We start from the raw sequence: 10717 nt of genomic DNA, 5'->3' as shown, positions 1-10717 counted from the left end.
AGATACAGTGGCCTATCTCCTCATACATCAAAATTAATTTAGATCCACTCATTAATAGAATGAGGAATATGCTTAAGACCTGGGCCAATCTTCCCCTGACACTGTTGGGTAGAATAAATATTTTTAAAATGATCTTTTTACCTCGCTTTCTTTATATTCTGAGTAACTTCCCAATATACATCCCAAAAACAAATTTAAGGAAATTGACACGATTCTTATTAAATTTATTTGGGAAGGGGGATAGCTAGAATAGCAAAAGACATGCTACTACCTATTTTGGAGGGGGATTGGTGCTCCCTTGCCTTCAAACTTATTATTTGGCCTCACAGCTAGCCCATGCACATTGGTGGTTCTACCCCGAGGAGAAAAATGCGGAAACAGCATTGGAGGTAGCCATCTTCAGTTCCTATGAATCTCTCCAAAATTGAATACATCGTCTCTCCACTAGGGGAAGGGAGGGTACGAAAGTTCTCTCTATAACCCTATGGATATTCAAACTTTCAAAGCTACTGCCGTCCAGTACGCATATTACGTATTCCCCTAATTCCCCCTTATGGGGTAACCCAGATCTACCAGAATTCTTCTACAGAACAGACTGTGGGTTCTGGTTCAAGTGTGGGGGGGGTCAGATTGATTTCCCACCTATTTACAGTGAATGTTTTTCGATCCTTAGCCGAATTTCGCAGGGACTATGGCCTTCCTCCTACGGCCTATTTCTGATATCTGCAGATACGTCATACCACCACGACACAGTTTGGCCTTCGAAACATAGATATCCAACCCTCCCCACTCGAACGCTTATTGACTGACCCGTCTCACACTAAACTTGTATACACATACTACAAAACTCTCCTTCATACTATGACAACTAGGATTAGCACCACAAAAAATAAATGGCGCTCTGACATACCAGAGCTGACGGAGGATATTTGGCAGGAAGTGCTTCCCCTCCAGGTATAGTCTGTTATCTCTTCCTGGGATAAAGTCATTCAAACCAAATGATTATACCGGTCCTACTTTACCCCTTGTTTACTCTATAGACTAAAGAGACTACCCTCCGCAATATGTTCCCGATGTGGTATGGTTGATGGTACATTTTTCCACTTAATGTGGGAATGCCCGCCGATTAGGAAATTCTGGTCAGGGGTCACAGCCCTTATCAGCTCCCTCACTCAGTTGCCTAACATTTGTAATCCCCTGAGATGCCTGCTAGGATATATAGACGATGAGGATATATCTAAGAATGTACAAACCTTTCTAAGAATTATCCTATTTTATGCAAGCAATAAGCAATGCATTAACAATAAACAAACAATAACTATGCATTGGAAATCCCAATCCTCACCTAAGGCTATAGCCTTCTGGCTCACTATAGTCAATCAAGCTATACCTTTATATCAATTGACGTATGAGGCCAGAGGATGTCCAAAAAAGTTTCATAAGATCTGGAATCCATGGGTTAGCTCAGATTGCACTATACCACCTGCTCCTTGAGTTCTCTGAAAATGTTAGTTGACTTCTAGTCGTTATACTGGAATTTAGAAGCTAACAATGAAACTCCTCAATCAATCTGTACTCACTGACTGGATACCATGTAACTGTACCTCATTGCTGAGTGAGCACTGTTTGCTCCTTTAATGCTACATACGCATTTGTGTTTTTGTCTGTTTGTTTGTTTGTATGTAAACAATAAAAATTATACCTTTAAAAAAAAAGTCTAAAGTGATGAGCTGTAAAGGTTTTTTAATAGATAGCTTATTTACAATTTCAGATATCATTTTTTACAATTTCTCCATTGCATATGATTTTGAGGCTAGAAGCTTTTGGTATTTATTACACTCAGCAGTCTCATCTTCAACAAACTTTTATTGTAGAGGTCCTCTGCTTTTATAAAATATAATGTGTGTGGGGTCTTTGATAACCAGTATCTCACATAAGTGAGTACATCCCTCACATTTTTGTAAATATTTTATTATATCTTTTCATGTGACAACACTGAAGAAATTTGAAATTACACTTTGCTACAATGTAAAGTAATGAGTGTACAGGTTGTATAACTGTGTAAATTTGCTGCCCCTCAAAATAATACAACACACAGCCATTAATGTCTAAACCGCTGGCAACAAAAGTGATTACACCCCTAAGTGAAAATGCCAAAATTGGGCCCATAGTGTCAATATTTTGTGTGGCCACCATTATTTTCAGGCACTGCCTTAAACCTCTTGGGCATGGAGTTCACCAGAGCTTCACAGGTTGCCATTGGAGTCCTCTTCCACTCCTCCATGATGACATCATGGAGCTGGTGGATGTTAGAGACCTTGCACTCCCTCCACCTTCCGTTTGAGGATGCCCCACAGATGCTCAATAGGGTTTAGGTCTGGAGACATGCTTGGCAAGTCCATCACCTTTACCCCCAGCTTCTTTAGCAAGGCAGTGGTTGTCTTGGAGGTGTGTTTGGGGTTGTTATCATGTTGGAATTCTGCCCTGCGGTCCAGCCTCTGAAGGGAGGGGATCAGGCTCTGCTTCAGTATGTCACAGTACATGTTGGCATTCATGGTTCCCTCAATAAACTGTAGCTCCCCAGTGCCAGCGGCACTCATACAGCCCCAGACCATGACACTCCCACCACCATGCTTGACTGTAGGCAAGACACACTTGTCTTTGTACTCCTCATCTGGTTGCCGCCACACACGCTTGACACCATCTGAACCAAATAAGTTTATCTTGGTCTCATCAGACCACAGGACATGGTTTCAGTACTCCATGTCCTTAGTCTGCTTGTCTTCAGCATACTGTTTGCGGGCTTTCTTGTGCATCATCTTTAGAAAAGTCTTCCTTCTGGGATGACAGCCATGCAGGCCAATTTGAAGCAGTGTGCGGCGTATGATCTGAGCACTGACATGCTGACCCCCCACCCATTCAAACTCTGCAGCAATGCTGGCTGCACTCATACATCTATATCCCAAAGACAACCTCTGGATATGACGCTGAGCATGTGCACTTTACTTCTTTGGAACGACCATGGTGAGGCCTGTTCTGAGTGGAACCTGTCCTGTTAAACCACTGTATGGTCTTGGCCACAATACTGCAGTTCAGTTTCAGGGTCTTGGCAATCTTCGTATAGCCTAGGCCATCTTTATGTAGAGCAAAAGCTCTTTTTTTCAGATCCTCAGAGAGTTCTTTGCCATGAGTGACCAGTATGAGAGAGTGAGAGCAATAACACCAAATTTAACACAACTGCTCCCCATTCACACCTGAGACCTTGTAACACTAACGAGTTACATGACACCGGTGAGGGAAAATGACTAATTGGGCCCAATTTAGGGGTGTACTCACTTATGTTGCCAGCGGTTTAGACATGAATGGCTGTGTGTTGAGTTATTTTGAGGGGACAGCAAATTTACACTGTTATACAAGCTGTACACTCACTACTTTACATTGTAGCAAAGTGTAAATTCTTCAGTGTTGTCAAATGAAAAGATATAATAAAATATTTACAAAAATGTGAGGGGTGTACTCTTTTTTGTGAGATACTATAAATTCAAAACCATATGTGCATTTTCCTAGGCGTATGCAGAACAAAAAACTGGTCCGGTAGCGTACATATCACTGGTATGTAAATCTTATTACTTCCTTGTATTTCCCTATAATTACCGGACAAGGTGCTATTATGAAGCTGACATACCTCAATATCTAAATTTGGTGCTTAATTATGACAGCTGTAGCTCCACCTCTGTGCTTTTTATGACTCCATCTCTTACACACAGCTGCCTATTTAAGTCATTTATCTCATATAGATGCATCTATTACAAAGACAGCAGTTTATGGCTGAGTGTCCTGGAATGGTGTAACTATATTTAGTATTTGTAGTTACCTGGAAACATAAAAACAACATATTACAGGTGAGATCTACTATTTTAAGCGTGTATCATTTATAAATGTTTTTTTTTTTTTTTTTTTTTTAGCTGTTAGCTTACATTTCTAAATGAAATAATTGCTAATCAGAACTGTATAAGATGTACAGAATATGAACTTTGCAGAGCTATATTAATGTGGGACATTTCTAAAGATATAGACTATTTGTAATTTTTTTAAGACTTTTATTGGATAAGAATGGCAACTTTAGAAAATAGATACATTTTGCCTGTTTGTATTTATGGTAGTGATTAAGACCTCAGTGCTGGTTTCTAAAAATTCAGTTATGCAGAAGATATACAGAAGCTACAGTAACACATTATAACATTTACAGTAAACCTGCCAATAGTATAACTCCACTTATGCTGGAAAAAAAACTCCCCTGGTTACATACATACATTTAAAGGATTTTAGCAAACTTCTTTAAAATTTTGTACATATTGTTGTTTATATTGGAAATCACATATAACTTTAAGGCCCCTTTCAGACAGAGCGAAATCTGTCAAGCGGATCCACCTGCTCAGTGGGGGATCTCTCCTCAAATTCCTGCTGAGCAGGTGGATGACAGGTCCGTGTCCACTCCACTATGCAGAGTAGACATAGACAAAGCCCGCTGTTCTCTATGAGTCGGTCAGATGGAAACAGACTGCCTGTCCTTTTCTATCTGACAAATCCAATCCCCTGGAGGGATGGCAAACGTATCCCCATCCGTCTGTTTTTAGTTTAAAAAAAAAACACTATGCATTCACTATACAAAATGGCATCAAACTAAGCTAATCATATTTTAAAATTCTCTTCATACAAACATTCTTCGTCCAATTAATTACTTTACCAATGCCATTTGAAAGTAATTCAAAATTCTGTTTTGAAACATGAAAACATTGATTTTGGAACAAATGGACTTTCCCAAATGAAAATCACATACACCGCTTGAAATGTGTTTGTTCGCAAAAAATTATACATCTGTCTCCTTTGAATTTTCTCATCACTGAAAATGGATATCGATTTGACACTAATGATTAGAACATTAAGTAAACGTTCTTGAGACAAAAAAGTTCAAACCAAATTCTGCTAGTGTATGGCCAGCTTAACCCTTTATTGCTGTATACCAAATAAGACAAGTTTCATTTTTTTTTCCAATTTTAGAAAACCATAGTTGGTTGCAGACTGAAAAAGAAGAGTGTTTTTTCAACATTAACAATTTACAACATTTTGTAGCAAATATACAGTATATGCTACATGATTTTTTTTTTTTTTTTTTTTTACAACCGTGGCTTTACCACTCATATTTTAGCTTTGAGTAGATGCCCTCTGATTGACTTACCTCTATCTTTCTGAAACTTCGGAAGCAAGATTTCTATATCCACATTCACATCTGCCTGTGGATCATGAGCAGGGTCTGTAGGCATTAAAAGACAATCTCATGTTCCAGCTGTTGTCAACTAGATCAGATTATTGTCTACTATCTATGATAAACCCGCAAATGCAATCAGGCAAAACTCATAAGGACTACTGCTATTGAATAGGTAAGAAAAGCTTGCCACTTTATATTGTTTCTCCTGCAGATAAGTTGGCACTAGAGATGTCATAAAAGGTTTTATACTATTCAGTTTCAGTATTATTCCAGATTTTGCCTGTACACAGGGCTGGATTTTACCCTAGGCTACATAGGCTGTGGCCTAAAACTTCACAGCCACTAGCGGCAGTGTTTTGTTGATCAAGCTGGATTGCAATCTTCTGGGAAGTATCATTTTGGCACCACCATTGATACTAGCCCATGCACTCAGGTGCAAAGGCTCTGTCCTTCCTGTGTCAGCTCCACCGCTGATGTCATAGCCTGGTTCCACTGATTTGCTGCTTTAAATTGTAACCAATGCTTGCCCCAGCACTACAACCTTTGTTACAGTGTGAGAGATTGCCAGTAGACTTTATTATGTCTTGCCTCAGACTGAGTTCAGGCAAGATCTGAAAGAGTAGAAAAATTGGAAGTGAATAGTTTAAGTTTTAAGATTGATGGTTTAAATTAGAAAGGGGGCATATTAGTTGAGCCTTAGCCACTCCTAAGCTCCCTTCACGCAAAACATTTTAGATGGTGTTCAAACGTTTACATTTTAGTCAAGGTATTAACATACATACTTATCAATTGATAGTGAGTACCACTGCTGTTTATCTTGTATGCACTCATCTGCCCAAATATTTCAAGGGGTAGGCAATTAGCAGAAAGCAGTCAGTTCCTTTAAACTGTACATACCCTGTATTAACTGCACCTCTGGGATGTAAAAAAATGTAGACTACACACTTATAACAATATAGAAAGAAAAACGGTGCAAATATGAAAAAAATACACTTAAAATAAAAATAAGTTGCAAACACAATAGGGGATATCATCTTAAAATACAAAAAATACAAATTCACAGTGTTGCGCAAAAAAAATGACATGTATGAAACTTCCACTATTGGTGGTAGTTTCATATATGCAAGTTTTTGAGTACAACATGGTGAATTTACATAACAATATATATATATATATATATATAAAATATTTTTGTCAGTCATAAAGAATATATTGGTTAATGTGAAACTCCAACCCAGACACCTTTAGTTGTGGGCATAGTGGAGAAGGGTTGGAAACTTTGTCAGGTTGTTATCGCTGTCTGTGTTCCCAGGTGGGAGATTCACTTTCTTTGCTGGTGACCATTGTCGAAAAGATAGAAAGGTAATATATAAAGAAGACAGTCACCATCTTCCAGTCTTTCCAGTGGTCACTTGAACAGGAGTAGAAGTGAATTCTCCCAATTTGGACAAAAAAAGTTGGCATGTTTCCCCTTTGGAAATATTTTTTCTCACTTGTTGTCAACCAGCATGTTGTTATGTTTATCTTATGCAAAGATGAAAAGATAAATCTGATCTGGTGCTTATGGACAACAGACTTCAATTATCGTTGTTACTGTCCTAAAACAATCCACTTTTATGCTGTTATTATTTGGTAGGAAATGAATTTCTAAATTAAATGGAAAATAAAAATCACTATCTTTGTACTATTTTTCTATAAGATTCAAACTAATTTACCATAGTTACTATCTATCTATCTATCTATCTATCTATCTATCTATCTATCTATCTATCTATCTATCTATCTATCTATCTATCTATCCTCAGGTACTGACTTCTGATTTACTAATAATCATTTGTGGTAATGTATTTTACACAGATGGAAAAAGAAGATACATTTTAATAACACAGTTGGAATATTTATACCAATACTAAAGAAAACATGAATGTAACCAGCATGAATGACACCCTGGATGAACCCTCTAGCAGCTATTCTGAATATTCGTACATACATTTCACCATAGTGGCTGTTGTAGCACTATGTCTTTGTATCGTTGGCCTGGTTGGAAATGTTATTGTGTTTTGGTACCTGTGCTTCAAGATCCAGAGAAACAAATATGCAGTGTATATTATGAATCTGTCTGTAGCTGATGCTCTGTTTATTGTATTTACTACCTTGCTTTTGATGATCCAGATAAATACAATCATTGGTACATATCCTGAATTTATAGGGAAGGAGAGTTTATATTTATTCATAGAAATATTTTATGATATTATGCAGTATTCCGGAATGTATATCCTTACAGCTTTCAGCATGGAACGATGTAGCTCTGTTCTGTTCCCCTTTTGGTACCAACACCATCGCCCTAGGAACTTGTCCACTATTATGTGCACTGCTCTTTGGATTCTTGGCTCTTTGGAAAGTCTCCTTGAGAACCTTGTGTGTACAGCAGATGCTTTCTTGGAACAAACCTCACAATGTTCAGCAGTTCAAATCATAGTTTTTATTTTAGCCATTGGCATCTGCCTACCAATTATGGTAATTTCCAGCTTCACCTTGTTCATCAATGTAAAGAGGTCATTAAAGCAGCAATACACACCTAAACTGTACATCATCATCCTTATTGCAGTTCTTGTATTCATCCTATCAGTTCTTCCATTTAGTTTTTTGTCGTTTTTAATATACTTCAAATTAACACCAACAGATTTGGTAACTGTTAGTTTTTTCTATGTAACAATTTATTGCACAGTGCTTAAATGCACCATCAATCCCTACATTTACTTTATTGTTGGAAAGAAATGGAAACAAAATACCGCTCACTCGATCCAGGAAGCCCTCCAAAGAGCCTTTAGGGAGGAAGAAGATGAGAATGATGACAAAACAACTAACACATCAAGCTAAACTAACTTTACAGCTTCCAGATTTTCTTTCAAGAGCAAAGCACACCAACAATTATCTAGTTTAACAAGGAGATATGATTCACTCAGGAATTTCACAATATGAATCTTAAAGTAGGATCCTACTTTATCAAGTAGAAGTCAAAGAATGGAAATGCTAATGATATTGGTTTTCATTTAATATACCTCCAACTGGCTGGCTTTCTTAAAGTGAACCTGTTTAGCTGGAGAAAGTGCTGCTTAAAGTGGTTGTAAACATTTTTGGATTGAAAACTTTTAATCAAGATGAGATCTGGGTATCTGCTGACTTTGTGATATGTGTATTCTCCAATATATTGGCTCCTGTTCCATAAAATCTGGGATAAGTAAAGCAAAATCTGAAGTGTAATTGTGCATAAATGTTTGCAGCTCACATTGAGTTCAAATTTAATTTTTTGTAATAAAATGGAGTATAACCTATGTCTGCTCTGGTGTTGTTCTTCCTAGGACCCATTCACACCAAACTTTATGTGTGTTGATGCATGTGTGTTGGTACACTGCAGTGCAATTCATTGTAAATGGCACCCAAACACACTTAAGCTGTAATGCTCCACAGTGTAGCCCAACACATAAAGTTCTTCTCAGCGGCACTTTAAAAACCTGCCACTATGTCTGCAATAGCTCCTTTAAAGAATTACTGCCAGATTAGCAAACTAGCAGCAATTAAGACCAGTTCTGATATTGTGTACCACGGTTAGTTTAGTGTGCCGCTCAGGCTTGATCACTTATGGGGAGTAGTGTGGGTAATGTTGCAACCACTGCAGGAGTGCCAGCAAGGGATGGAGTTCGTCCCAGCTCCTGTAGTCACTTAAAGGAAGAGAGGAAAGATCCCTGGTGCAACACATCCATGGAGTCCTATGGTGGTATGAGAGAGACAACCTTAGCCTGGGCTCCCACCCGGCCATGCCCCCAACACATTTTACTCCGCCCCTCGTAGCTTAGTCATGGGGATCCCAATGACAAAGCTTTGAGGGGCGGAGTGAAATGCATTGGGGCGTGGCCTGATGGGAGCCCAGGTTGAGGTTGTCTCCCTCATACCACCATAGGACTCTGTGGATGTGCAGCACCAGGGATCTTTCCTCTCTTCCTTCATGTCATATTGTGTAGAGAGGTTATGCCAGTACTCTGAGTAGGGGCAGGCTGCCTGGTTGCCATGAAACCAGTGTCTAGCAAGTGCTGTCATAGCATCCAATACTTCATCCCTGGACCCATCCAGCTGCCATATAAAATAAATATTAAACATAAAATGATAATTCAGCACTCCTCGTCTAGGCCAGTCTGTTTTATATTTATGCTACCATGATGCTGCTGCATTCCCTGTGCTAAGTGTTGTTTTGCCCCACTCATCCTCACTCTCTCCCTGCACAGGGCTGTGACTGCAAAGTAGGAGTGAGGTTCCAACTATTGCACAGCATCAAAAGTTTCCTTGGAAATTGCAGATACAAGAGTGAGGCTGAGTGGGGGGAAGGCACACAGAGCACAGGAAGCACTGCAGCATTGTGGAGGTAGGGATATAGACAGAGCTGTCATGGGGGTGAGTATAGCTCCCAATTGTCCCTAATTGAGAGGGACTGTCCCTGATTTGGAACAAAGTCCCTCTGTCCCTCTTTTCTCCTCATTTGTCCCATTTTTTGGTCTGATCTATATAGCTGTATATAAAATGCACTGTTAATCCATTCAAAAGTTTTTCCCAATGCTAAACCTTTCATCCAATTTCTAAATTTCTGCATTTTTAAATTCCAAAAGCCAAAATAAAGGAATAGTAGTAGTAAAAAAGCACTTGTGGGCCTAACCAATCATTTTCTTTTTTTGCACAATTCTCCTTTAAGGAGGAAGGGGATGTGTCCTATGCCTACATACTTTAGCTAATTTGGATCCCTACCCCTTTGCATACTTTCAGTTGTGAGCCAGGGAATCTCCTGCCTGGCAGCTGAATGGTCCAGCAATGAGTCATTGGTTGTTATGAACTAGTGTCAAAGCAGCCAATGCTGCTGTATGGGGGGGTTGAGGAAATGGGATGATCCTGCACTGAGGATGGAGTGTCCAGTATGCTACCCTCAACCATGCCTCCATGCAACAATTCCTGGTTGCTGAACTCCCCTAGTTTGTAAGAGCCTGGAAATTATGAGGATTTCATTACCTCCAGATTTTAGGTGTCACTTTGCCCCCACCACAATAGAACAGCATGCAAGCACTTGAACAGGGAGCAAAAGAGGCAAGACCAGTTTAATTTTGCTGTAAAATGTCAAAGTATATTATTTGGGAGACAATAGCCACAAACATATTTCCATAACTGAACAAAATGTAAGCAGCTTGGTTAGGGAGAGGGAGGGATGAGACAGTATATAAGCAGCTTGGTAATGTTGCAACCTAAGAGTGAATAGGCCATAAACATTAAGACACAAGGCAGGACTTGTCCTGCAGCAAACGTTAGAAATTTGGCAGGTAAAGTCCAGCTGGCAAAACATTGTGTGGCACATTTACAGTGCTGGAGTACTGGAATAGGCCAGGAGAGTTTTTTGGGGGGTGAGGG

At 39.2% G+C, this 10717-nt stretch overlaps 1 protein-coding gene across 1 annotated transcript; it reads left to right on the top strand.

Annotated features, from left to right (window-relative positions):
* The first annotated feature begins 3749 nt into the window (after positions 1–3749).
* On the top strand, positions 3750–8604 carry LOC141145904 (mas-related G-protein coupled receptor member H-like). The gene is made up of 2 exons (XM_073632711.1): positions 3750–3902; positions 7127–8604. Exon 2 carries the CDS (start codon positions 7190–7192, stop codon positions 8147–8149), a length of 960 nt encoding a protein of 319 aa, XP_073488812.1. The 5' UTR covers positions 3750–3902; positions 7127–7189; the 3' UTR covers positions 8150–8604.
* The last annotated feature ends 2113 nt before the right edge of the window (positions 8605–10717 follow it).

This window comes from Aquarana catesbeiana, linkage group LG05, assembly GCF_042186555.1.
Source record: "Aquarana catesbeiana isolate 2022-GZ linkage group LG05, ASM4218655v1, whole genome shotgun sequence".
In the NCBI taxonomy this organism is placed as follows: domain Eukaryota; kingdom Metazoa; phylum Chordata; class Amphibia; order Anura; family Ranidae; genus Aquarana; species Aquarana catesbeiana.
This window is presented reverse-complemented; position numbering and strand designations above follow the sequence as displayed.

Coding starts and splice junctions, on each gene's coding strand:
- LOC141145904 (XM_073632711.1), top strand. CDS start 7,190: ATGAATGTAACCAGCATGAATGACACCCTGGATGAACCCTCTAGCAGC.